Here is a 25,788-nt window from a genome sequence, read left to right as displayed (position 1 = left end):
TAATAAACTTTTTATTTTCTTTTTAATTCACACGTCTGTACGAGTGTTCTCAGACCCGAAAAGCACATTTACTTCATGAAGATCTGCTCCATTCAGATGCTTTTGTGATGCTTATTCACGTACAGCGAGTACAGACGAATACAAACAGAATCTGAATGTTGCAAGAAATCAGGAAATGTCAGGAGCACTAAGTTTGCTGATATGTTTGAAATACTTTATTTTTTTGTTGATTATAAAGTGACAGCAAGGTAGGACTGACATGCAGTAAATGGCAGAGCTGTAAAGTCCCCTGCAATGCTGAATTATAGCGTGTTTTAGTGTTTATTGTATTAAAAAAAGATAACAAACATGGATTTCCCCTGTAAATCTTAATGAGTTTTGAACTTAAACATCTTTCAAACAATCTTTTACAATGAGCTTAAATGAAAGTTGTGAATTTACAATAAGATAATTTTAAAAATGCAAGTAAAACACTTTAAATGCACCTTTACATAAAACAGCAACACTGCATTATCAGATGTAATTTAACATGTAAGGATAATCCATGGAAAAAGGCTTATTTTATTGGTAGCTTTCAGTTATCTGCATGTTATCAAAGATGCTATCTATGTGTGTTCAGTAAAAATTACAGGTTTTTGTCTGCAGGGGCGACCTCTAAGAAGAGCTGCAGGAACACTGTTAACTTGTCCAACATTCCTGGGCAGAGTTTGTAATGGATGAAGGGTATGTAGACTATAACACCACTTAAGATAAATAAAGCCACGTAGAGGTACTCAATCTGAGGATTGTCTATGATGGGTGCCAGCACGAGGAATATCGCTGCAGCGAGGACCAGTATAGGAATTACAATGGGAACCTGTGGGGAGAGGAAGAACCAGGCATGAGGACAAGATGTTATTGTCATATAATGTTAAAAAAATGATGACACTAACCTTGTATGGCCTTGGGAGGTCCGGCTTCTTGATTTTGAGATAGATGAGCCCAGACAGGACAATGGCATAGAAAAACCAGGCGGTGAAACTGAAAACAGCAAAGGAAGAGGAATTTAAGACAAACAAAAAAATGCAATGTGTGTTAAAAAACAAACGAAGTCGAAATGGAGCAGAAACAGAGTCAGCCTTCACCTGAAGTAGTTGACGATACTCTGAAAGTCTCCAGGAATCAGCACCACCAGAGAGATTATTGTGGTGAAGATCAGCGCCGGAGATGGAGTCAGTCTGTGGACGTGGGCCATGGACAGAATATCTGGCTGCAAAACCAGCACAGGTCTGTGTGAAAATCTGCATGTAGCTTTATTTTAAACAGGTGTATGCGTTCTCATGAGACAGAGAGACTGTTACCATGTGTCCTTCCCGGGCAGCAACAAAGCACACACGGCCGCCGCTGAAGAACGTCCCGTTTAGAGAACCGAAAGCTGACAAGGCTGCGGCCACAGACATGACCCAGCCCCAGCTGCCCAGCACCTTATTCCTGCAGGGAAACCGTTTCTATTACAAAACATCTTATAGTGCATATCAATCAACCCTTTTCTATATACATTTCAGTAATTTAACAAATGAAATCAAAAACATCCTCTGTGGACTTATGTAGGAATAAACCTTTTGGACAGGATGTGATGTCACCTCAATGTAATATTTATCTTGAAAGGTGTTGAATGGGGCCTTTGCTGGTGTGACCAGGTTTAACACTACAAACATCTGTTCTGAGGCCCCTTCTGCCTATGTAATAGTAATAGTAATAATAATAATAATAATAATAACGATGATGATGATGATGATGATGATAATAATAATGATACATTAGACTTGTAAAGCGCCTTTCAAGAAACCCAAGGACGCTTTACAAAACATAATAAATAAAAAAGGCTTAGAGATTGAAGGTTTTATTGAAGAGGTGAATTTTGAGAAGTTTTTTGAAGGACTCCAGTGACGGGTTGTTATGAAGTTCATATGGGAGAGAGTTCCAAAATGACACCCAGACTGTGAACCTTGAGGGAAGGCCAGATGAAGAAACCATCTATATCAGGGGTAGGCAACTCCAGGCCTCACATGCCGGTGTCCTGCAGGTTTTAGATCTCACCCTGGATCAGCACACCTGAATCAAATGATTAGTTCATTACGAGGCCTCTGGAGAACTTCAAGACTTGTTGAGGAGGTAATGTAGCCATTTAAATCAGCTGTGCTGGATCAAGGACACATCTAAAACCTGCAGGAGACCGGCACGCGAGGCCTGGAGTTGCCTTCCCCTGGTCTATATCAATGAGTAGATGGCCAGTCTTCTGGAGTAGTGCATTGGGGGCCTCAACCAAGACCTCTGCGTTATTACTGTTGAGCTTGAGTAGGTTAATTGACATCCATATTTTGATTTCATGCAGATAGTTGACAAGTGATTGTGGGGGAGCAGGGTAGAGAGTTTAGTACAGAGATAAAGCTGTGTATCATCAGCATAGGAATGGAAGCAGAGACCGTGGCGGCAGATGATCTGACCAAGGAGGAACATAGAGACGGTGACGAGAAGGGGTCCAATTTCTCTTGGTATTTGTGTGACACTAGAAGTGAGCACCTCACAGTAGTGATGCTCTTTGCTGCCATTCCTTCTATGTTTGAAATGTTTGGAGGTGACTCGTAAGTAATTTTCCTTACAGTGGATTGATGAGTCTTGCGAGAAATCACATCAACTGTGTAAGATAAATTTCATAATTATTTGCACAGTGGGTAGATTTAAATTACCTATTAATCACCAATTAATCCCGCTGGATGATTTAATCTGTGGTATCAACATGGCAGGGAGCTAACATGCTAATAAAGAGGATTCAAAATGGAGACAGGATGGCAACATCCATCTTTAAATATAGTCTGTGTTTTCAACTTACAAAAGCCCCATTTGTTTGAACATCAGTAATTTTAATGCATATATCAAATGACTGTACAGAGAAGAGGATTTCTTCAGGTTTGCTTCCTGTTCTATGGGAGAAGTAATAAAAAAAGGTCTTATCAGGTTGAGAACAGGTGTTGTCTTACCCCCAGGTAACTGCTACCGCGCTTGAGGACATGAGCTCTTTAGGCGTCATTACTGTCAGATAGCTCACATTCACCAGCAGGTACAAAGTAGTCACAAGAGAAATGGCTATCAGCACCGCCCGAGGAAGATTCACCTGTACAAAAAAAAGAAATGACATGAAATTAAATTAAATGTCATGACATGACATGGTTGTTATGTTTGGCTAAATCTTGATTACATATATTAACAAAGCAGTCTCACATGATAAAACAAAGCCTCCTTGAAGATTTACTTTTTTTTAATACTTTGCCAAACCATGGGGGGGAAAGCTCACCAAACAACACCAAGCACCAAGTTTCATGCAGACAGGACAAACTGGTGAATTATTATAAACTGACATGAACAATACGTATGATCACACTGAAGTTTTAACTACTTAAGATAAACTTAATTTACCCCCAAATTTCTTAGAATAAATAAAAATATTAAATTCCTAATCAAAAAGGCATAAACTTTATTAAACACTTTAAAGAGCTGTAATTAAAAAAAACTTTCATTTATTCTGGAAAATTTGGAGAAAGAGAAAAATTATGGTTGACATGCTTCTTATACTTGACATACTCAGAGTAAGAACTGCAATTACAACAATCCTAACAATGTCAACTTGTGTACCTCTTTAGTCACCTCAGAAACTTTAAACACTGATTTACAGCGTTGTAGGGATGTGTTTTGGTACAAAGTCAATAAATTACCTGAAAAACAAATTTAGAGTTTAGGGGGGGGGAAGGTAAGTGGTCATTTTTCTCAGGATAGCAGCAAGACAACAATCATAATTCCCTGCAGAATCTTTACCAAAGCACAGGTTATAAACTGTATTTTTTATTTTATTTTATTTTTTTACATATAATGTGCATAAATACTACTATTTCAGATCACTTCTGACCCTTTCAGCCTCACCTCTGGTCTGTTCAGCTCCTCAGTCACATAGTTCAAGTTGCTCCAGCCACCGTAAGACCAGAGACCTTGAAGTAAAGCCTTTCCCAGAGTGTTCAAAGAAAACTGAGTTCCTTGAAAAGCATTCTCAACGTCAAAATTTTCCTCGATCACAGTGCTGCCCTGTAAAACTTTCACTAGCCCTCCAATTACAATGAAAGTGAGTGAAAACACTTTGGCCACCAAGAAGATCACCTGCACTCTCAGAGCAAGTCGGACATTCAGGATGTTGGTCATGGCAGCTACCAGAATACTAAAAGCTGCAAAGCATTTCACAGCCAGCTGAGGAGGTGGGCAGCCTGGGTAAAAGGGAGCCATGACATACCTTGCAATGGTCATTGCTTTTGCTGCAATGCTGGAAGGTTTCAAAAGCAGGATAAAAGTGATTGCCGCGAAGAAGGCTGGGAATGAACCATAGATCCTCAGGATGTAAGTAAATTCCCCTCCAGATTCAGGAATAATGGTCCCAAGCTCAATGTAGGAGAGAGCCCCAAACAAAGCCACAACACCTGAAAAAACCCAGATTAACATGCTGGCCCCAGGACTTCCCACATATGCCAGGACATACTGTGGGGACATGAAGATACCAGCTCCAATCATGCTTCCAGAAACTATTGCTACTCCGCCAATCAACCCAATCTCCCTCTTCAGTTGCAGGCCTTCGTTTTTTTGGGTTTTGTCCGCCATGGTCATAGAGAGCAGGGAGCACAAAGCGACACGTCTACAGAGCAGACTGAGAAAGATACAAAGAATTCAGACGCTACAAACTGCGTAGAAAAAGCTTTCAAAAGAAATCACGTGGTGTAAAATATACTTGTTTTGGCTTCAATTAAATATTAACTCTACAGTTTTCTAACTGTGTGGAAAAAGTGCTAACCACTGCACCAATGAGCCACCAGTTGGTTATGGCTTAGATTATTATATCCTAAACCAGTATCAGTTTTTATGTTACAGTTTGTCCTGGCCTGCTCATCTAAATCAGTAAGGAGATAAAAAAAAAAAAGCACAATCATGAGTGGAGACGCACAGTGTTGGCATGCTTCATCTTTATTTTGACTTTCTATAAACTTCTAATAGTAAATATTGAAATTCTTACTTCTGGATGTTTCACCTCCTCAGTTAAACAATTTAAAGTGTTCCAGCCATCATATGACCACAAGCCCTGATAGAAAGCAATGCCAATGGAGCTGACCCCTACGTTGGTTCCCTCAAAGGAGTCCTCAAAGTTCTCAGTGTGGCCCTGGAAAAGCATCACAATGCCTCCCAGGATGATCACCACCAGGGCCACCACCTTCACTGCCATGGTGACCACCTGGATGCCAGTGGCCAAGCGGACATTCAGACAGTTGATTATAGCCAGCATCAAGATTGATCCGGCAGCCACGAACTTCACAGCCAGCTGTGGAGGAGTGCAGCCGCTGTAAAAGGGGGCCACAGCGTATTCAGCAAAGCTGAGAGCGATTCCTGTGCCACTAGCCGGCCTCATGACCATGATGAAGCTGAAGACGAACATGAAGGCCACCACTTTCCCTGCAGTCCGCAGTATGTAAATGTACTCGGCTCCAGACTCTGGTATGATAGTGCCCAGTTCAGCATAGCACAGCCCCCCCAGCATGGCTATCAGTCCACAGCAGGACCATATAATGAAGCTGGCCCCTGGGCTCCCAATAGTGGAAAGGACGTACTGGGGAGAAATGAAGATCCCAGATCCAATCATGGTCCCACCAATGAAGGAAATTGCTCCTATGATCCCCACTTCCCTCTGCAGATTGAGTCCATGTGTGTCATGTCCCATTGTCAGAACTCTGTCTTCTCAGAAGCAGCAGAGAAGATCAGACATGTGCAGTTATAAAACACTGCCTGTTGCACAATAGGAGGAGTGCACAAAATTAAACTGCTATGAAATTAAAATCAGGCTATTTTTTAAGCAGATTTTATGGATGTCTGTTTGTCCAGAGTTGTTCTTTTCTCCTAGGTTTCACGTAAACAGTGATTTATTTTAGGTTCTGCTCTATAAAACACAGTCAGAGAAGTGAAAAATTAAAAGTATAGACCGTTTTGAATATTTCCAGTCTATTGGAAATGTCCCTGCAGGCCAAGTGGATTCTTCTGGTGTCCTCAATTCTTTCTCTGGTGTTTGTCCATATTATGTTTACTTGTGTCTGGATCTACATGACCTACATTAAGATCAAAAACACTGAAACTTTAGTAAAAGATTAGACAGGGCCTCATCTGAGTGAAGAAATGAACAGAGTATCTGCATGACAATGTTATCAGAGGATGGGCATGACTTGGCCTGGTTCTCCCTTGTACCAATTTAAGCGGTCCAACAGAATAACATAAAACTAAGTTGAATATTTACTTTCTTTAATACTTTGCTAAACCATGTAGTTAAAAATGCTCTCCAAAGTTGAACTCTTCTTTTGATTAAAAAGACTCTAGTGTGATATAATAGAAAAGAACACCAAGCACCAAGCTGCAAAATTCAGTCAGTGGAAATGGGTGAATTATTATGAAATAATATGAAAAAGGACAATCACACTGAAGTTTAAACCATTTAAGATAAGGATAAATTAAGTTTATCATAAGTTGGAGTATTTTTAAATAATTTACCAAGTCTTTAAAAATATTAAATTCCTATTTAAACAGTAATATTATTATTAGTGCTGTCAGCGTTAATCTTGTTCAAATGACGTTAACGCCATAACCGCATTAATGCGCCAAATCTCCATTAGCGAGTTACCGTGGATCGCCCCGTGCGTGGGGCTGCACAGCGTCAACGCGTTAATGAGCTACCTGTGCTAATGCGTTGACACTGTGCAGCCCCACGCACGGGGCGATCCACGGTAACTCGCTAATGGAGATTTGGCGCATTAATGCGGTTATGGCGTTAACGTCATTTGAACAAGATTAACGCTGACAGCACTAATTATTATATAAAATGCTGCAAGGAGCTGTAACTAAAAACAAAGTATTTGTTCTGGAAAAGCTGAAGAGACAGAAAAATGTTGGTCAAAATGCTTCTTGTTGTAAAATATATTCTGTTACTTGATCCTCATATATTATATTCACTGTACATCTTTATGTACAGTCTTTGATACCAAGGAGTCACGCCCCATTGGAGTTAGGACCGAAGTGATAGCAATCCAAACATAATGTCCTCTCATCTACCTTTATTATCCCCATACAACACCTCAGACACATTGATCACTGATTTACAGAGTGTTATAGACAACCCGTGTTAGGACAAAGTCAATAAATTACCTGAAATACAAATTCAGAGTTAAGGAAGAAAATATAGCAGCATATAGGCATCTTTTGCAGTAGAGCATCAAATCATTCTTGACAGATTTTAAGCTGTATTTTAAAAATTTAGAATGAATAAATGCTACTATTTTAGGTCACTTCTGACCCTTTCAGCCTCACCTCTGGTTTGTTCAGCTCCTCAGTCACATAGTTCAAGTTGCACCAGCCACCGTAAGACCAGAGGCCTTGATAGAAAGCCATTCCCAGAGTTCCCACAGAATACTCGGTGCCTTGAAAAGCATTCTCAACGTCAAAATTTTCCTCGATCACAGTGCTGCTCTGTATGACTTCCACTAGTCCTCCAATTACAATGAAAGTGAGTGAAAACACTTTGGCCACCAAGAAGATCACCTGCACTCTCAGAGCAAGTCGGACATTCAGGATGTTGGTCATGGCAACTACCAGAATACTAAAAGCTGCAAAGCATTTCACAGCCAGCTGAGGAGGTGGGCAGCCTGGGTAAAAGGGAGCCATGACATACTTTGCAATGGTCATTGCTTTTGCTGCAATGCTGAAAGGTTTCAAAAGCAGCATAAAAGTGATTGCCGTGAAGAAGGCTGGGAATGAACCATAGATCCTCAGGATGTAAGTAAATTCCCCACCGGATTCAGGAATGAGGGTCCCAAGCTCAGTGTAGGAGAGAGCTGCAAACAAAGCCACAACACCTGAAAAAACCCAGATTAACATGCTGGCCCCAGGACTTCCCACATATGCCAGGACATACTGTGGGGACATGAAGATACCGGATCCAATCATGGTTCCAGAAACTATTGCTACTCCGCCAATCAATCCAATCTCCCTCTTCAGTTGCAGGCCTTCGTTTTTTTGGGTTTTGTCCGCCATGGTCATAGAGAGCAGGGAGCACAAAGCGACACGTCTACAGAGCAGACTGAGAAAGATCACAAAGAATTCAGACGCTACAAACTGCTTCGAAATGGCTTTCAAAAAAAAAAAAAAAAAAAAAAAAAAGCTCTCAATGTGATCAAGGGGTCGTAAAACCTACTCGTTACCCTCATTTAAATATTAACTCCACCGTTTTTTTTGCTCTATAGCAAAAGTGCTAACCACTGCACTAAAGGGCCAACAGGCTTGGGTCATCATGTCTAAAATTTATATTAGTTTTCATGTTACTTTGTCCAGTCCACTCATCTAAACGATATTTTATCTTCTTACTCGTTTAGTAAGAAGATAAAATATATACAATCCTGACTAAAAAGCCACAGTTTTGGCTCGATTTATCTCATTCTTTTTGTGTTTCTATAAACCACAAAGAGTAAATGTTGAAATTCTTACTTTTTTGATACCTTAAGATCATTTTACCTGTCATCCCTGAGGCTTCTTCAGTTCTAAAAGAAAAGGTGAAGAGTTCCAGGTATTCAACCGTAGTGGGGGTTATCCCTATTGGAGGGAGTTGTTGATCTACTAATTATCATATGTGTCATCACATGAACCAAATTGTTAAAAAAGTACCAGTTTTTGAAGCTCTTAAGACCACCATGAGTTAGATTACTGCAAACCTACACAGACTTACTTCTGGATGTTTCACCTCCTCAGTTAAATAGTTTAAAGTGTTCCAGCCATCATATGACCACAAGCCCTGATAGAAAGCAATGCCAATGGAGCTGACCCCTACATTGGTTCCCTCAAAGGAGTCCTCAAAGTTCTCAGTGTGGCCCTGGAAAAGCATCACAATGCCTCCCAGGATGATCACCACCAGGGCCACCACCTTCACTGCCATGGTGACCACCTGGATGCCAGTGGCCAAGCGGACATTCAGACAGTTGATTATAGCCAGCACCAAGATTGATCCGGCAGCCACGAACTTCACAGCCAGCTGTGGAGGAGTGCAGCCGCTGTAAAAGGGGGCCACAGCGTATTCAGCAAAGCTGAGAGCGATTCCTGTGCCACTAGCCGGCCTCATGACCATGATGAAGCTGAAGACGAACATGAAGGCCACCACTTTCCCTGCAGTCCGCAGTATGTAAATGTACTCGGCTCCAGACTCTGGTATGATAGTTCCCAGTTCAGCATAGCACAGCCCCCCCAGCATGGCTATCAGTCCACAGCAGGACCATATAATGAAGCTGGCCCCTGGGCTCCCAATAGTGGAAAGGACGTACTGGGGAGAAATGAAGATCCCAGATCCAATCATGGTCCCACCAATGAAGGAAATTGCTCCTATGATCCCCACTTCCCTCTGCAGATTGAGTCCATTTGTGTCATCTCCCATGTTTAGAAAGTTTTCGTCTTCTTAGAAGCAGCGGACAAGAATAAACACCTGTAGTTGTAAAACGTCTGTTACATAAGAGGAGGAGCACACATAATTATACAGCTACGAAAAGTAAGGTGAGGCTATCAGCAGCATGGCTGTTATATGCTGTTATATGCATGCCTGTTTAAAGTTGTTCTTTTCTCTTAGGTTTTCACATTTTTAGAAACTAAAAAGCTAAAAATAAAAATATGAGAAAATACAAAACTGCTTAGCAATATGGTCTCATGAACAGCATGAGCAGTTCTGCATGACTTAGCACATTCCTAACTACCAGGTTATAGCGCTGTAAATCCAGCAAAACCACAAACTCTCCAGTGCAAACTGTGGGTTGAGATGAGATTTTTGCATCATGAACTGTTTAAAGGCACTCAACTTCTTGCTGCGAGATGCCCCAACTAACACACAAAACACCAGATTTAAAGTTGCTGTTGTACTCAAAAATATTTATTAGGGGATTTTAACCTTGAGCCACATCTTATCAGGAAACCAATTCCTAGAAATATTCGTCTACTCTGGGATAAACACGTGTGGACCAATAGATTAGGAAAATTAGTAACTATTATTCTGTTATATTCTGAAAGGGAAAATAGATTTTTTTTGATAGGGGAGAAATAATGTATTTGATTCCCTGCTGAATGTTTAGAAAGAAAAGAACAGCCTCTAATATTCTTGTTGTCTGAGCAAGATTCTTGTTCATTGTCTGATGTTGTGTTAAATGTCTTTTTTATTGCTTTTGCTTCACTTGCTGTTTGGCTAACTCTGACATATTTACATTAATATCCACTGTCCCGTTTAAATAAATACATTCAAAATCAAATCTTTTAAATTATAATTGAGCCAAATAAACTAAATAAATAAATGCAAACGGATCTAAACCTGAATACAGAACCACAGAGTGTATCTTGACTTCAGGAGAAAAACACAATAATCATTTAATGGGCTCATGTTAACAATCCATTAATATATCATCCAACATCTGGGCTACATCCATCTATGTAAGACATTAAATCACTGAATTATCCCCAAGGTCAGTTTAATGATTTATTGGTTGAAAATTGACAGCTGACTCTTAAAGGTACCAAGATTTAAAACGTTTAAATAATAACAGTGTGATACATGTACAATGTTCCTGAATAAGAGAAAAAAGATAAAAGTTATCATTGTTTTTCACTTGGTCTTTATTACTAAACACAAATTAATTTGACCTAATAATTAAATCAATGCCTACTCCTATGTCGTTATTGCATTCACAAACTTGGGTGCCCACGTCGCCCGCCCGCCTGTGTGATGACAATACCTCATCTGCATTTTATGGCTCAGGGGAAATAAAAAGTAATTATACTCAAATTATGTTGTTTATTAAAATGTGTTTCAACGGGGCAAATAAAAACCTGCACTACAAACTTCTCAGAGTACTTTTAAAAAGAAAAAAATAAAATGAATATGAACTAAATTTAACACTAATCCCTTAAAAGTAAATGAACTGCCTTGGTGGGGGTTTGTGCTCGCCCTTCTTGTTAAGTTTTACGATAAGAAACTATTGATTTAAGTTTATGGTCTTATTATGCTACCGAAAGATTAGAAATAGGAAGAATATCAACAGAAAATTTTTTTTTTTCTCTATGTGATGTTCATAATACACACTACTAACAGATAATAGATCTGAAATTAAACAGTTTATTCATTTATTACCTCTGTCGCTACTGTGCTTCTCTGGCCTCAACACAAAGGTCTCAGCCGGTTATAGCTCAAAGTTCACGTTAAACATTTGTTTCTAAGCAATAAAAATAAATTATTTTCTCCCTGCAGAGAAACCATTACTTATTTATTCGGGGTGATTGTGTTTTACAGTCAGGGCGTGGGTCAGCCTCTGAAGACCCTCCCACTTACCTCGGGACGTTTTAACTCTTCAGTCACTGAGTTCAGATTGTTCCAGCCGTCGTATGACCACAGCCCCTGGTAGAAAGCAATTCCTATTGAATTGACGCCAACATTTGTGTTCTCAAAGGAGTTTTCAAAATTCTCAGTGTGGCCTTTGATAAGCATCACCACACCTCCTATGATAATCCCTGTCAGAGCCAAGACTTTGACTACAGTAAAGAAAACTTGGATTGACATTGCAAAGCGAACATTCATGCAGTTCACGATGGCGAGCGTGATAATTGCCGCTGCAGCCACGCACTTCACCACCAGCACCGGAGGGGGGCAGTCTCCGTAGAAAGGAGTTGCAACATAGGTGGCAAAACTCAGTCCCATGCCAGCAATGGCTGCAGGTCTCACAAAGAGCACAGAGCTAAAGATTAACATGAAGGCAAGCACTGGACCTGAAGTCCTCAGAATGTAGATGTACTCGCCCCCTGATTCTCTGATAACTGTGCCGAGCTCGGCGTAGCAGAACGACGCCAGAATTGCCAGCAAGCCGCAGGACGCCCATATCACCAGGCTGGCACCGGGGCTCCCAATGGAGCTGATCACCGTCTGCGGGGTCATGAAGATCCCAGATCCGACCGCTGTCCCCACGATGAGGGACACGGCTCCCAGCATCCCCAGCTCCCGCTTTAGTTTGAGCTTCTGCGGCTTTTCTTCCGTCATCACTGCAGTTACACAGCTGCTTACAATCTGACACCTTTAACAGTGGAGAAAACACAATAATAGCGTGACCAAAGTCACTATTGCATCAACACAAGGAGTTAATAATTATGTGGGCGGCTCATACAACCACCTGTTTTGCTTGGTATTCTCACACGGCCTCATATGTTTGTTGGGCTTTTCTTATTGGCTGCTTCAGGGATGACAGAGATGCACAGCACCTAAGCAGCCCTGAGTCAGAAGTATGTAAATCAGACCACAAAGACTCTCTGTTGTACTCCTTCACTGGCCTTGAGATGTTATGTTACCCGCTAATAACATATTATCCCGATAGAGCACATCACTGTGAGACTGCAAAATGGGAGGTAGAGCCTTCAGCTTTCAGTCTCCTCTGGACAAGGGCTGGTTTCACAAACATACTCTAGATCAGTTTTTAGGATAAGACTAGACTTCATTTTACGCATTTGTTATTCTAATGGAAATTAGACTGTTTTATAAAAAGACCAATTTAAAGCTCTAAAATAGTCTCCTTACCCCCACGAAAACTTAAGCCTAGGACTTATCAGTGACATCCGCTTAGATCAGCTGCATTTAATAAAAAGAGGGGAAAAAATGGGTCATAATCTATGGTTCACCATTATTTTTGCACCTTTCTGCATGCATTACCCTTTCTGTTCTCGTTTAATGTATTGTTTCAATTGATAGTGGCCTCTATATACTCCTCCAGCTCTCTCATTTTTCCCCTCATGCCCCAAACCCGATGTAATAGATTGTTACCCCTCCGCGAGCCTTGCTTTGCTGGGGGTTTCTTGATGCTTAAAGGCGGTTATCATCTCCCCACCTTTGCTTGTTTAGTAGTCATAAAACAGGAGCGAACTGGAATTAAATAAACAACCTGTAAGAATAGTGTTGTCACCTTCAATGACCTGTCTGAAATGGGGGTCTTCTCATTCCTTTGGACCCTCAACATCAACATTTACATGTTGAGTTTGTGAGCTTTAGTCGCTCCACATTTATGTCCATGATTCTCACGGTGACATTGAGGTTTTAATCTACACTGTCTTTGATTAAGTTTTATGAGGATTAATCTGAACTGTAAATCATCCAAAGCTAGTCTAGCAGGTTTTTTGGCTTGAAATTCTCATTAAATTACTGCATGATCACCTCATGAAAACTATTATGCAATTATTTTGGCACTTCATGGCCGTGTTAGGTCACATATTGCTATGCATGAACTTTAATCAAGTAAAAGATAAGAAAAGTTTTTTAATAATAAACATCCAACTCTTTCTTCTTACCAGTGACAACTTAATAATCTCTTTACAAATGAAAGGAATGTTTTATGGTCTCCTGCAACAACAAGGCCAATAAACATGTTTTCTGGTGCATGTGGAAACTTTCCTGATTATTAAGCATGGTAAACACCTATGCTCAATTTACTCCAGCCGTCCTTCTCATATCTATCCAGTGTCATCATACATTTTTGTCTTCCCCTCCCGTGACAAAGAGGTGAACAGCCTTGTTGGAGTTCAGCATCTGTCCTGCTCGCTGTGCTCCGGTGATGGCGGCCAGTTTGTGAGCGTCGTAGCGCGAGTAGAGTGCCGTGCAGGTCCAGCTGGCCTCCTCCCCCTGACTTGCTGTTGCCAGCATGTTACACACCTCGCTGTAGAAGTGTGGGAAGGAGGGCAATCCGTAAAATATCAGGTTCTGTATCCCTTTGATTGTGTACCTAAAAGAAGCACGTCAGAGATCAGGCTCTTTTAAACCAAGAACAACATGGGCCATCATTTTCTCATGGTTTTTTCCAGTTAAAAACAGCTGCTTTATACTTGGTGGAGCTAACTGTCATCCAATCTGCAAACTGGATTTCTGATGCAAACCAAGCTATCGTAATACAAGGACCAAATTCCCTGCAATAATAGGCCAGTTCCCTTAAAGTCCACAAAATGCATGTAGACTGGTTGGATGCCCTCAAGAAGACAAAGGCCTGGTCCAGTGATGGAAAAAAAAAAAGCAGTGAAACAGTTTTACCAAGAAAGGAGCCAAACTGAGGGAAGCAACCTGGGTTAGACTAGTGAGAGTTAGTAATAAAATTCTATTAAAATTAATCGTCAGCAGCTTGGATACCCAAGTTGGTGCTGATCTTTTAAAGGTTTAAAAAAAAAAAAAACCGGACTAACTGCAGACGAGTAAGTGAAGTGTTGCTAAAGGCAACGTAAAGTGCATTAAAGTAGTCCAGATGTTTTATCATAAAAGCATGACTAAGAAATTTGTTTAAAAAAAAAAAAAAAGCTTAAGTAGATTTCGCCTTGAATAAAAGGCTCAGCAGGTAAAATCTTGCTTCAAGAACAGAAATAATCTGCCCATCTAATTCGACACTTTGGATTGTCACTGTAGGTTTAGCTGAAGGCCCAGGAGAGGAGCAGTACAGACACCACTTGATGTGAACAGAATGACCTCAGTTTACTTAAATGAAAAAAACCTTTAAGGCCACCCAGGCTTATAAGTATTTAAAGCCACCAGCAGTGGTTTAAGGGAGCTGACATGGTTTCTTTTTATTGGCACGTAAATTACGGTATCATCTGCAATTAGTCCCATAGGGAAAGAATAAAGAGAGAAGAGAATTGGCCCAAGAATTAAACCTTGTGAATGGTTGAGGAAGGAAGGTCACCAAGACGAGCCGAGAAGGTTCTCTGTGATAAATAGGACCTAAACCACCCTTGATGCCCTAGTGTTCTACACAGGACATGAGATTGGTGTAGTTCACTGCGTCAGAAGCATCAGTAAGATTTAAAAGCACAATAATAGTGAAGTCATGCAAGTTAGTTAGTAAAAGACCATTTAGAATTCACAAAAACATGGATGATTTTCAGACCAGACTAGAAAACTTAAATACTGCGAGTGCCTAAAAAGAACTGCTGTTCTAAAAGTACAGTTTTCTCTAAAACTTTAGGTATGTATGGCAGTTTTTAAATAAGTCTAAAATTAGAGAAAACCAAAGCACTGAGATTTATGTTTTAATCAGCAGGAGTACCACAGCTTATTAATATTAGTCTGAACGGGGTATTTAATTTAAACAGTGGTCTGAACGATTGGTCCAATAGTCTTCCAGAGCTCTTTAAAAAGGATCAAAGGGAGCACATTAATGGGAAAAGAAACTGGCTTAAGCTGAATGACTATTTTCTTTAAGCGAGAGGACAGAACTGATAATAAACTGTCCTTTATTACCGCCTACAGCAGAGGATACACGAAACCAGTTTCTATAACAGGAAACATTATAATGACATGCATTGCTGATACGATTTGACATTTCAACAGCCTGTTTGACCCCGAGCTGAACTATCACGCCGAACGATCACGCAGAACTATTACACTATCACGCTGGTGTAATAAAATCTTATCAAGTTGTTGCCTTGAGAGCATATATTTATATAAGCTTCCTAAATAGAGATCATGAGCTGTATTAATTGATCAAAGTGCATTTAAGGGTTTAATGTCACTTAATTTGCTTAGTAAAAACTGTTGGAGTAGTTGCAACCTTTAATTTAAATAATTTTCATTTCAGATCGGCTGGGATAAGCAATGAATGCAAGGCATTGTTTACGTTGCAGTAATTCTAAACAAGGAGGAAATTAGTTGGATAAATCTAGCAGAAAAAGGCAAAAATATCTTCATGTTTTCTTTTGAAATATTTAGGAATTATTCCATGATTAGGCATCTATGTGCTATAAATTTTTAAAAAAGAAGCATCAAAGCAACAACAAGATGAAAACACCTGACAGTCCTACAATTCTTCTTCTGACTGCTCCCTTTAGGGGTCACCACAGCAGATAATCTGCCTCCATTTCAGCCCAGCCAAAGTATCCTCTGTCACACCAACCCCCTGCATGTCCTCCTTCACTTTATCCACAATTCTTCTCAAGGTCTTTGCCTCCTGCCTGGCTTCTCCATCCTTTGTTGAATATATCCTATATTCTTTCTCTTCACATTTCCAAACAAGCTCAGCATTGGCTCTCTAACTTTGTTTTCAAACTGAGCTGTCCCCCAGATGTACTTATTTCCAGTCTTGTCACTCCCAATGAAAATCCTACGACCTTCAGCTCAGCCTCCTGTGATTTATGTCAGTACCACCACCTCACAAACCACACATCATAGCAGCTCTCACTACCATCTTGTAAAACTTCCCTTTCACTCTTTCTGCTATTCTTCCATCAGGTATTTAAAATCTGCCTGTTCACCTGTACACCTGTCTCCCCCTCATTCACACACATATTCTGTCTTGTCATCTGCAAACATCACAGTCTGCAGAGACTCATGCTTGACCCCATCTGTCAACCTGTTCATCACCACTGCAAACAACAGGGGGCTCAGAGATGATCCCTGATGCAATCCCACCCCCACATTCATGCCCTGTACCAGCCTCACATACTTCTCTGCCACTTGTGACTTCATCATACATTACCACAGTTTCTCTCTTGGCAACTTGTCATATGCAGCTATCAGGTGAGTGCAATAAAATGGATTACAAATATATCAGTTATCTGGTGATGTTAACTCTAAAGATTAGTGCCTTTAAAGCCTTCACAGCTGACAGAAGCGATTGTTAAAAGTCCTCTTACAGTTGAATTTCTAAAGTTTAGTAAAGCCAAAAGAAAAGTGTTACAAACTGAACAGGCAATAAGAGAGCAATTGGTAAAAGCTGGTGCAGTCTTGTTATTGACTCCCAAAACAGGGTTGTTTTTTGGCTTTAGATTGTAACATTTTGAGTGGGTATAAAATTGATTTGGTTGCTGTTTGAAATAAACGAAACAAAAAACAAAAAAAACTAAACCAGATCTTAAAAGTCTTTTTAACGCCCCGAAAAACGTACTGATTAAACAAAGCTAAATTTTGACCACCCTTTGCACCCTGAGGGCCTGTAATTTAGGAAATTCCCACCATATTTAACATACCAAAGTTATTGTACAAAATAAATCAGATGACTCAGAGGTGGTCAGGTGGGTTTTTTTTCTTTAGATGTGTTTGATTTAATATGGAAAAGGCCCACATGACAGGGCATTACAAAGAACTGACCTCTTGTAGAAGTGAAAGCGCTCCGTGAAGAGCATGAACTGTTTCTCCCCCTTTTGGAAAAAGTGGCGTGCTCGGGACACCTCGGATTTGCTGGAATACTCGCAGACGCTGGCAAAGTTCATCTCCTCTTTCTTCATGTAGTTACGCAGCCGAACGTAGTCGAAGTAAGACGGGATGTAGATCAGAGTGTGTGACATAACCGAATCCTTGTACTGCGGCAGCACTTTGTCTACAAAGAACTGAAACCTATACACAAAATCGAAGAAAACAACCAATCAGCTACCAGGACCTATATGTTAGAATGCTGTGAGAGAAAAAAAACAGTACTAATGTCAGAAGAGAGTTTAGGGTCAAGGTACACGCTGGACTTTACCGAGCATCGTGGTCGATGAAGCTGGCGGAGGAAAACATCTGGAAGACATGAGGCAGCTGGACCAAGACCTGGCAGATGGAACCAGTTTTTGGCATGTTCTTTATGACAATCTGAGCCAAACACACACAAAGAAAACAGGACAAAAAATTAACACCTTAGTTAAAACCAAATCAATATGAACCTGCAGATATTTCCGAGCCTTGTTCTGAAAATGTTGCATAACAAAGGGTTTACATCCACCTTCTCTCTCTCAGTAATAGTCAAGTGTGAAGTGTGTCTACCTGTCCCCGGTAGTTGGCGCAGTGCTTGGTGAGGATGTTGTTGATCTGCGGGTCCTGAATGGAGCTGAAAACCAGCGTCTGCCTGTAGTGCCGGGCCCAGTTGTTCAGATTCCACATCCTCACTCTGGAAAAGTCGACACCGTGGGAGTCCAGCGGCTGCAGGTTCATGTGCTTCATCACATGCTGGTGGCCATAAGGGGGAAAAATAAAAAGAAGAAAATAATAACATTATGAGAGAAGGTGGAAGAACAATTTTCCTGCTATTCATTTAAATTGAATCTGAAAACATATTTTTAGAGGAAGGATTTCCCTGATTTCGTCTTTGTTGTTTCTCCTATTAAAAACGATGCAATGTGGATTTTTAAATGTGCTACATAAATGAATGATTATTATTGTTATTACATCCAGAGTACTTTGTAAGCAGCATCTACTAATAGCTGATCCAACATAGTTTTAATGGTACCAACTTGTTAAAATGTTAAATACTAAGGACAGTCACCATGTTTAAATGCTTGACTAGTCATTAAATTAAAAGCAAAACATTTTTCAACCATTTCCGGGATTAAAACCAATATTTTCCTTTTTTGTAATCAGGGCACATTAATGTGCAGCATGCTACTATGTGCCAGCCACTAATAAACAACAGAAGGAAGAACACATTAAAAGCACTAGAATGAAAATCAGGGCTTGTATAAACTAACATGTCATGATTTTATAACAGTTATACACACTGATTTAAAGTGAGGGTGTAGGGGAAGTTATGCTTGAAGAACGGGTGAAAAGGTCTTAGTAAATACTAAATAACCTTGACGCCTATCCCTACATAAAGGCTTAAAAGAGAGTTTAACTCAGCTCAGTGATTATTCTACAGGTTGGCATTCTTGTAATGGCTTTTGTTTCCTTTATAATCAATCAATTAGGTCTGTAAGCTGCTTTTTGTTTCCATCAAATCTGTAAAAAAACATAATGAACTTCCTCCATTATCACACTGAAGTTTAATTATTACACTGCGTGGATAAGAAACAGGATAAGGAAAGATAATTTTCCAACAAAGATTAAAAAGTACATTTCATCACTCTGGATGAGATTTAAATTGCAGCAGTAATAGTGGGTTATTAAAGCCCTAATTATCACTGTCAGTGGTACTCAAACACACTTTGGACTTTGATTGTGATAAATGAGTACAGCAGGTAGCAGTGAAAGCATGAGTGAAGTAAATCTGGTCAGAACGAGTCTTAAATGAAGCTTTCATCTCTTTCCTTACATTTGAAATGCAAACATTTTTGTTGCTTATGCCCAAAGTTGCTTCCTGGACAGCAGAGGGCGCTACGGTTTCTCCGCAGTAAATCCTATTCTTACCAGGACGTGCTCCCAGTTCTGCATGAGGAAGACGTCTGCCTGATCCACCACTAGCATCTCGATAGAGGACAAGAAATCGAAGTCTCTCTTGCGTTCCCCTTCTGCTCCCAGCACAGTGCGAAGGCCCAGAGGAGACGTGATGATGATGTCGGATGAGTAGAAGGGGGCATAGAGGCGCATGCTGCCCTTCAAAATGGAGACACCTGGAGAGGAGACAGCAGGAGACAGTCAAAGAGACAAACTCGGGTTTTTAAAGAAGCTCGGGTTCTTTTTTCAGAGCGTACCTATCCTGAAGTGATCGTCCACGTTGCCTGTAAAGATAGCGTTATAGTCGTCTGGTCTCTGCAAATTGGGCGGCTTCTCATCCTCGTCCTCTCCAAATTCTTCCTTGAACTTCTTCTTGTTGCTCACCATCACTTTCTTGCTTTTAGTCTCCAGCAGGCTGATGAGCGTATGGATGACCTGCAGCGCACTTCCCCGAAATGGAACGAGGATCAGGACCTGACATATTCATCAGGGCGATGACAGCAGGTTAGCAGATACCCAACAATACTAATATGTAATAAAAAAGAACAAGAACTAGAACAAGAATAAATAAACATTTCTGTGGATTACTTTCGGCCTGGTGAGTCCTTGGTCTCGGAGTTCATCCTGTGGCTCGGCTCCTGCTTTAGTCCGACTTTTCTGCTCTTTCAACTGTGAGTTATGAGCCAGAACCCGAGAATTGGCCTTAAGTACATGGTTAAGCACATGGAGGCAGTATGCACTGCGCACATGTGGTCCCTGCTTGAGAGGGCATGTCTCCGGGAAGTAGAGATCTTTATAGGAGCCCATGAGGGCCAGCAACTCCAGCTGGAGAGGGCTGATCTCTTCGGCCTGCCCTTTATGATTGAAAGTCTGGTTCAGATCCTTCCAGCGTGTCTCCACAAGTTTATGGAAAACTGGGAGCTCTGTGTCTTTCTGGGGGCCGATAGGGCCAAACTTCTCCAGGGGATTGGTGCAAAGCAGAGTTCCCAGCTTTGGCCACTAAGAAAGAGAAAGGCAAAGACTGAAACTTTACACTTTGTAGTATGATAAGAGCGGCACTTCAAGTTCAACTTTTATATTTCAAGTCTTGGTAATATTTCTGGATATTTATATATTAGAGTTATATATATATGTACACACACACACACACACACACATATATACAATAATGGATGCCGATATTAAACATGCCCAGAACATGTGCAAATTGCTCCTGTGAGCCAAAACCTCAGTTTTAGGCTTCTTTTTTTACTTATGGCTCCGTATGACGTCACTGAGAATCACCTCAGGCACATGGCTTGGGACTATAAGCACATAAAAGTCCACCCCTCCTTGCTAATCAAACCCTATGTTTGAGAGGTGGAACCAATCTGAAGAAAGTTGGGGGGGGCCTTAAAGGAGAAGGGGCTAACACGGCTTCTGTCAGACAGAGGATTAAAAATGAGGGGCTGCACCAAGGATCAGCAACATAAAGCTACTCTACGACAAAAAATATGCAGCTGTCGATGAGCATTATAAGTCTCCTTTAATGAAGATGTATTTAATGAGACTGGTGTACCGTAATCTGAGTCTTTGATTTGCAGCCCGACGTTATCTTCTGCACGTCCTCTTCATCAAGCTCTGTGTCCAAATGCTGGACAAACAAGTCTGTAAACCAAGATAAAACTATAAAACACACCATACTCGTATCTAGAGCTGATAAAACAAATGTACAAGACAACATTCAAAAATCAGTTTTTTAAGATACTAAGTAATTATACTAAAGAATTCCAGAGATCTTTTTTCCCCTCCAACCCTTTAAGTACCTTTACTATCTTCATCCCGTGTTTCCTCCTGTTCTCCTTTTCCCGTGAAGTTGGTCTCCAGACAGAACTGGGACTCATGCTCTTTGTCTACAAACTCATCTCCTGGCTCCTTCCTGTCATCCTCCCCATCTCCTGCTTCCATCAAAGCTTCCTCTCCATCTGCAGGTTCTCCTTCTCCCTTTTCATCTTCATCACCACCCTCACTTCCCTCCTCAGCGTCACTCTCATCTGAGATGGAAAAAAACACAAACACATTCAGTGAAATCCAAAGTGGTTGCTGAAATAAAGAACCCTGGAAACAAACAGCTCACCTTCACCAAGAAGCTCCTCTTCATCTTCTTCTTCATTATCATCATCATCTGTGCTGTCCTCCTCTTCGCTCTGAGCTTCACCTCTTGGTTGGCTGAGAGTTGAAAGAAGTTTCTGATAGGCTGTTTTCTGCTCTGGTTCCTCCTCTTCTTCTTCTGGTTCCAGCTCATCGGGCTCTGACTCAGATTGTTCTGGACTTGACGGCTAAAAATAAAAAAAGGTAGCTCATGAATCCATTTATTATCGCTGTGTTGATGCTGTTCCTACATCCTAACGATTATTGCTGCTCACTGAATGTGGCATCATCGATTTGTGTGTAATAGTAAATACTGAACCTAAATCTAACCTCAAAACTGGATCAAATGTGATGGTTTATGCAAGGATGGGGTGTCATAGATATTTAAAAAAAGTATATTACAGATTAATTAAGTAACTATTTATTTACTTACTTTACTGTCTGAAGAAGGTAATTTGATACACTACATTACTTGTTCATTACTTCAGATGTCCTGAGATGGTCGGAATGACAAATTAACAATGTAAACCTTAGGCTAAAGCAGCCACTCCCCAAGTCAAGAGTGTGCGGCCCACTTAAAACACAGAAAATCCGATGGGCCCCACCCAATCTTAAAACTTTACTCTAGTCAAAATACAACAAGAAATATTGTATTTCCTTAAAAAATGTACTCAGAACCCATAAACCATACAGGCTTTTGGTTATACAGTCATATGTGAACACCAACACATCTGCCACTGGGACACAAACCTTAATGCAAATGCAGTAAATTTAGGTCAGAGTAATATCACAAACTACCACCTCCTACTACCAGTTTTATTTCCCTTTTTATATAAATAAATACATTTATACAAGTCTGTAACTGTACATACTAGTAAGCAATTTCAAACTGAATTTCTGTTATTACTCTGGCCCACCTGCAGTTCCTTAGCAGCCCACCAGGGGGGGCCTAGTCCACCCTTTGGGCATCACTACCCTAAAGCTTTGATTTTGTTCCGCAGTCATTCCCGTTACACTTCTTTGAAGACCGCTGCCTGAAGCGCATGCATAGCTGATCACACAAAACAGGGAGGCATGCAGCTGTCCACTAGGACCCTCAGGCTTGCCGTATTACGATGAAATTTACATCAGCCTAACCTGAGCAGACTCATCGATGTGGAAAGTATAATCGAGGCTTCATTGGGACACATAAGCCCAAAGTGGTAAATTAGAAAAAACTTTGAAATTTCATGTATTAGAGGAGCCAAAACAATAAATACCACCTATTATTACATACTTTAAATAAAGCATTAAAGTGCAATACAATGTGGCAAAAACAACGGTCTCAATAAGCTTAAAACTACACAAAAGAAAAGCGCTAAATCAAACAGAAAAATGTGTCCAGACTGTATTTGTAGAAACATATACGGGGAGTCGGGGAAAAAAGCAGACTTTGACAAGGCACACACTTTTCACAGCACTAACGTTTAGGACTTTCTACTCACCAGTTCCATTACTTGAGTTTTTTCAGGTCTTTCATTAACTCTGTAAAAAAAATAGAGAGAGAGAGGAGAGAGAGAGAGAGAGAGAGAGGGAGAATGAAATGAAGCTGCTCAGACAACATATTTGTAAAATTGAATTATTGATATGGAAAGACTGTGATCAATAAGTGGCAGTTTATTATATATATATATATTAACGCATTGTTCTTTTGGCCTGCACCACTGCTTATGTAGATCAGGGATGGCACCAGTGGTGAGAGAGCTGACCCACCAAAGTACAGAATTCAACCCACTGGATGGCTTTCTGAATTAAATGTAAAAACAGCAGAATCTGACATGTCCCACTAGATGTGAGCTCCTCCTGCCGTCCTCATGGAGTCTTATTCTAACAGTTTATCCAGAAAATGAATGAGGTCATCATTTAGAGCTTTGGCGGTGGCTCCTCCTGTTTCTACACACACAGAGGAGCAGATCGCAGTGCTGTAGCGGTGCTGATGCCTTTCTGTGGCTCTGTCCAGCTCTCCTTGTGTAACAGCCCATCTCCTGAGCTACCAGTAAAAAAAGTACCACCAAAAAGCAAAACTATAGAACGATCAGCCAGATGGTATTAGGAGCGAGGCTGTGCTGTTGTTGCCTCTCCGGCGTACCTGCGTCACTTTCCACAAAGCAGGAGAAACTGTTCTGACTGAAGTTAAAGAGTCCCCTTAAAATGCGCCATTCTTCTTCTACTGTTTCGGCTTTACTAGGGGCTTAACTCACTGATAGTTTCTAATATTAAAAATCCACGTCATCAGGTAAACATCAGCACATTGCCCTCCTTAGAAAACGTAAACTTAACATGTTTGCTACATTTCTGTTTGTACTTTACACCGAGATAATACGGGGGGAAAAAAAACTACAGTTACGTTTAAAAAATTGAAAAGAAACTACCCGTGACCCTCTTTTTTAGTGAAATGTATATTAATACAGCCAGGTCTTTGCTGATAACGCATACATATCCGTGCAATAGTTTGAATAAACTGCCATCTGAGTACCAATTAGCAGCCTTGCTAATATAAAGCAGCTTCTTCATTTAAACCAGACCGTAAGTTGCTGTCGTGCTGCTTACACATCGTGAAAAGGATGCTCCTCTCCAAACTCCTTCAAGTGCTTCTTCTGTTTTTTGGATAAAGTAGTTATAAACTGCTTATTCTCCTTTCTTTTGCCCATGTTGACACTCTGGTGCAGGAACACGTGTGGGGTCTGCTTCTTCCTCTTCTTGCTGTGCGCCAGCAGCGGGCGCTTTCTGCCATCTACAGGAGCGGGGTGGAATTACAGACTGGCGGATCGACATTATTTAGAGGGAACTTTATGATCCGCATTATTTGTTTGGCCACGAATTTACCCGATCCCTGGACTGGGATTAACATTAGGAGTACACTCGCTAATAAGTTGCATGAGAAGAATGGAGAAGAAATCAATTAACACTTATTTTCCTTTGATCCTAGCAACACTTGAGTGACTGGAAAGTTGTTTAATACAATAAAAAAAAGCAAAAAACACCCCCCAAAATCTAACAAACACCTGATTGATGAAAAACATGGTTTGATATAAAAACAACTTGCCAGAGAGGCTTTCAGAAGCAAAGATGAGATTTTTGTTACCGCTGATAGTTTAAAGACAAGCAGCTATTCTCGGCAAAAAAACAAACAAACTGCAGTTCTTGTAGTGGCCAATTGAGGCTGGCTCCAAAAGTCGGTGAATCTCCACAGGTTCTAATTCTAAAATAATCAACTTTACAGTCGATGATTACAGCCAAATACCAACAACAATAATAAATAATAATAATAAAAATCCTGGTCTCTGTGGATAGCTTTCCATCTCATTTAATAATAACATAACATTAAAAGAAAACTCACCAGAATCAAAGTTTATTTCTATAGCACATTTTAAAAGACTAGGGTAGATCAAAGTGCTTCATAATAATACCGCAATGCGGGCAGAAACAAGAAACAAATAGTACAATTTCAATTAAAAATTACAATTACATGGTGTAGTGCAGGCCAAGTGAAAGTCAGACTAATTTGCTTCAAAAGCTAAATTGAACAGGTGGGATTTTAAGCGCGATTTGAACGATTGAATAGATTCCGATTCAATCCTATCAACTAGGAGATTATTCTAGAGTCTAGGAGCGGCAATAGCAAAGACACGGTCACCTCTTTTAAACGAGACCTTGGTTGTATTAGGAGCAGTTGGCTGGAGGATCTTAGTGCTCTTTTTGGGTTATACAGGTCAAGGAGATCAGTTAAGTTGCTAGTAACTAACTTGATGGTGGTAAGGCTTAAAGTTTTGCCTCTGGCTCTATTCATTACTTTGTGACACTTAACTGAACCTACTGTGTTTTACTCTGGCAAATAAAATAGCCTGCTGGAAGGTGCAGAGGTTGCAAAAAGTTGGAAATAAAACTAGGACAAGACACAAAGGAAAAGTTAACCTTCAAAATAAAACATGAAGTAACTAAAAGGCAAACACTGAAACTGAAAACAAAGAAACACAACAAAACAAGCTATCACAACAGGAACCAAAATACAAAGCAATAACCTTCCACACTGACAGAAAGGACACACGGTGTATTTATGAGCATGTCATGATTTGTCATGACTCCCACTGCTGACTTGTATCAGCAGTGGAAGCGTGAGTTAGAATACAGCGGTCCTTTTCCAGGTGAGAAAAAGGACCGAAAAGAACAATCTGCCTACTTTGGCTTTCGAGTCTGCGCTCTCGTGATAACCTCGGGGTCAGACAAACAAAATGGGGGTCGCAGTAAAGGTCACCGGAGGTTGTCTGGTGTTTCTTGGGTAATTCATCCTTGTTGCTGGCCCAGTCGACCATAAAGGATCACACACTTCTGTAGCTGTTTGAAAA

General features: G+C 40.5%; 3 protein-coding genes across 7 annotated transcripts; all 3 read right to left on the bottom strand.

The window, feature by feature from the left end:
• Nucleotides 1-100: 100 nt before the first annotated feature.
• LOC100707891 (b(0,+)-type amino acid transporter 1) lies at nt 101-13,267 on the bottom strand. Of its 4 annotated transcripts, none has more exons than XM_003445502.4 (6): nt 11,462-13,267; nt 3,021-3,154; nt 1,341-1,470; nt 1,125-1,249; nt 933-1,020; nt 101-856 (listed from the first exon to the last, which is right to left on the bottom strand). In XM_003445502.4, the coding sequence occupies exons 1-6, from the start codon at nt 12,161-12,163 to the stop codon at nt 626-628; spliced, it is 1,410 nt and encodes a 469-aa protein (XP_003445550.1). In that variant the 5' UTR covers nt 12,164-13,267; the 3' UTR covers nt 101-625. The 4 variants fall into 4 exon arrangements, with proteins under 4 accessions (XP_003445550.1, XP_019204281.1, XP_019204280.1 ...); XM_019348736.2 differs by lacking the exon at nt 11,462-13,267 and adding an exon at nt 8,831-9,549; XM_019348735.2 differs by lacking the exon at nt 11,462-13,267 and adding an exon at nt 7,420-8,211.
• Nucleotides 4,646-6,308, bottom strand: LOC109195959 (b(0,+)-type amino acid transporter 1). The gene is made up of 2 exons (XM_019348742.2): nt 5,090-6,308; nt 4,646-4,726 (listed from the first exon to the last, which is right to left on the bottom strand). The coding sequence occupies exons 1-2, from the start codon at nt 5,786-5,788 to the stop codon at nt 4,715-4,717; spliced, it is 711 nt and encodes a 236-aa protein (XP_019204287.1). The 5' UTR covers nt 5,789-6,308; the 3' UTR covers nt 4,646-4,714.
• A 139-nt stretch (nt 13,268-13,406) lies between the features above and the next one.
• utp25 (UTP25 small subunit processor component) lies at nt 13,407-24,173 on the bottom strand. Of its 2 annotated transcripts, none has more exons than XM_003445503.5 (12): nt 23,993-24,173; nt 22,888-22,927; nt 21,390-21,591; nt 21,079-21,306; nt 20,832-20,920; nt 19,862-20,272; nt 19,531-19,747; nt 19,247-19,449; nt 17,888-18,070; nt 17,607-17,716; nt 17,234-17,479; nt 13,407-13,889 (listed from the first exon to the last, which is right to left on the bottom strand). In XM_003445503.5, exons 1-12 carry the CDS (start codon nt 24,091-24,093, stop codon nt 13,634-13,636), a joined length of 2,286 nt encoding a protein of 761 aa, XP_003445551.1. In that variant the 5' UTR covers nt 24,094-24,173; the 3' UTR covers nt 13,407-13,633. The 2 variants fall into 2 exon arrangements, with proteins under 2 accessions (XP_003445551.1, XP_025756654.1); XM_025900869.1 differs by lacking the exon at nt 23,993-24,173 and adding an exon at nt 23,532-23,929.
• Nucleotides 24,174-25,788: the final 1,615 nt, after the last annotated feature.

Source organism: Oreochromis niloticus, linkage group LG19 (genome assembly GCF_001858045.2).
Source record: "Oreochromis niloticus isolate F11D_XX linkage group LG19, O_niloticus_UMD_NMBU, whole genome shotgun sequence".
Lineage (NCBI taxonomy): Eukaryota > Metazoa > Chordata > Actinopteri > Cichliformes > Cichlidae > Oreochromis > Oreochromis niloticus.
Note: the sequence above shows the minus strand (reverse complement) of the source record. Positions and strands in the feature narration are given on the sequence as shown.

Coding starts and splice junctions, on each gene's coding strand:
- LOC109195959 (XM_019348742.2), bottom strand. CDS start 5,788: ATGGGACATGACACACATGGACTCAATCTGCAGAGGGAAGTGGGGATC.
- LOC100707891 (XM_019348735.2), bottom strand. CDS start 8,148: ATGACCATGGCGGACAAAACCCAAAAAAACGAAGGCCTGCAACTGAAG. Junction 3,155..7,419: donor AGGAGCTGAACAAACCAGAG/GTGAGGCTGAAA, acceptor TTTTTTGTACAG/GTGAATCTTCCTCGGGCGGT. Junction 1,021..1,124: donor AGTATCGTCAACTACTTCAG/GTGAAGGCTGAC, acceptor TGCTGTTTTCAG/TTTCACCGCCTGGTTTTTCT.
- utp25 (XM_003445503.5), bottom strand. CDS start 24,093: ATGGGCAAAAGAAAGGAGAATAAGCAGTTTATAACTACTTTATCCAAA. Junction 20,921..21,078: donor ACGGGATGAAGATAGTAAAG/GTACTTAAAGGG, acceptor CTTGGTTTACAG/ACTTGTTTGTCCAGCATTTG. Junction 13,890..17,233: donor CGCTTTCACTTCTACAAGAG/GTCAGTTCTTTG, acceptor TGCTTCTTTTAG/GTACACAATCAAAGGGATAC.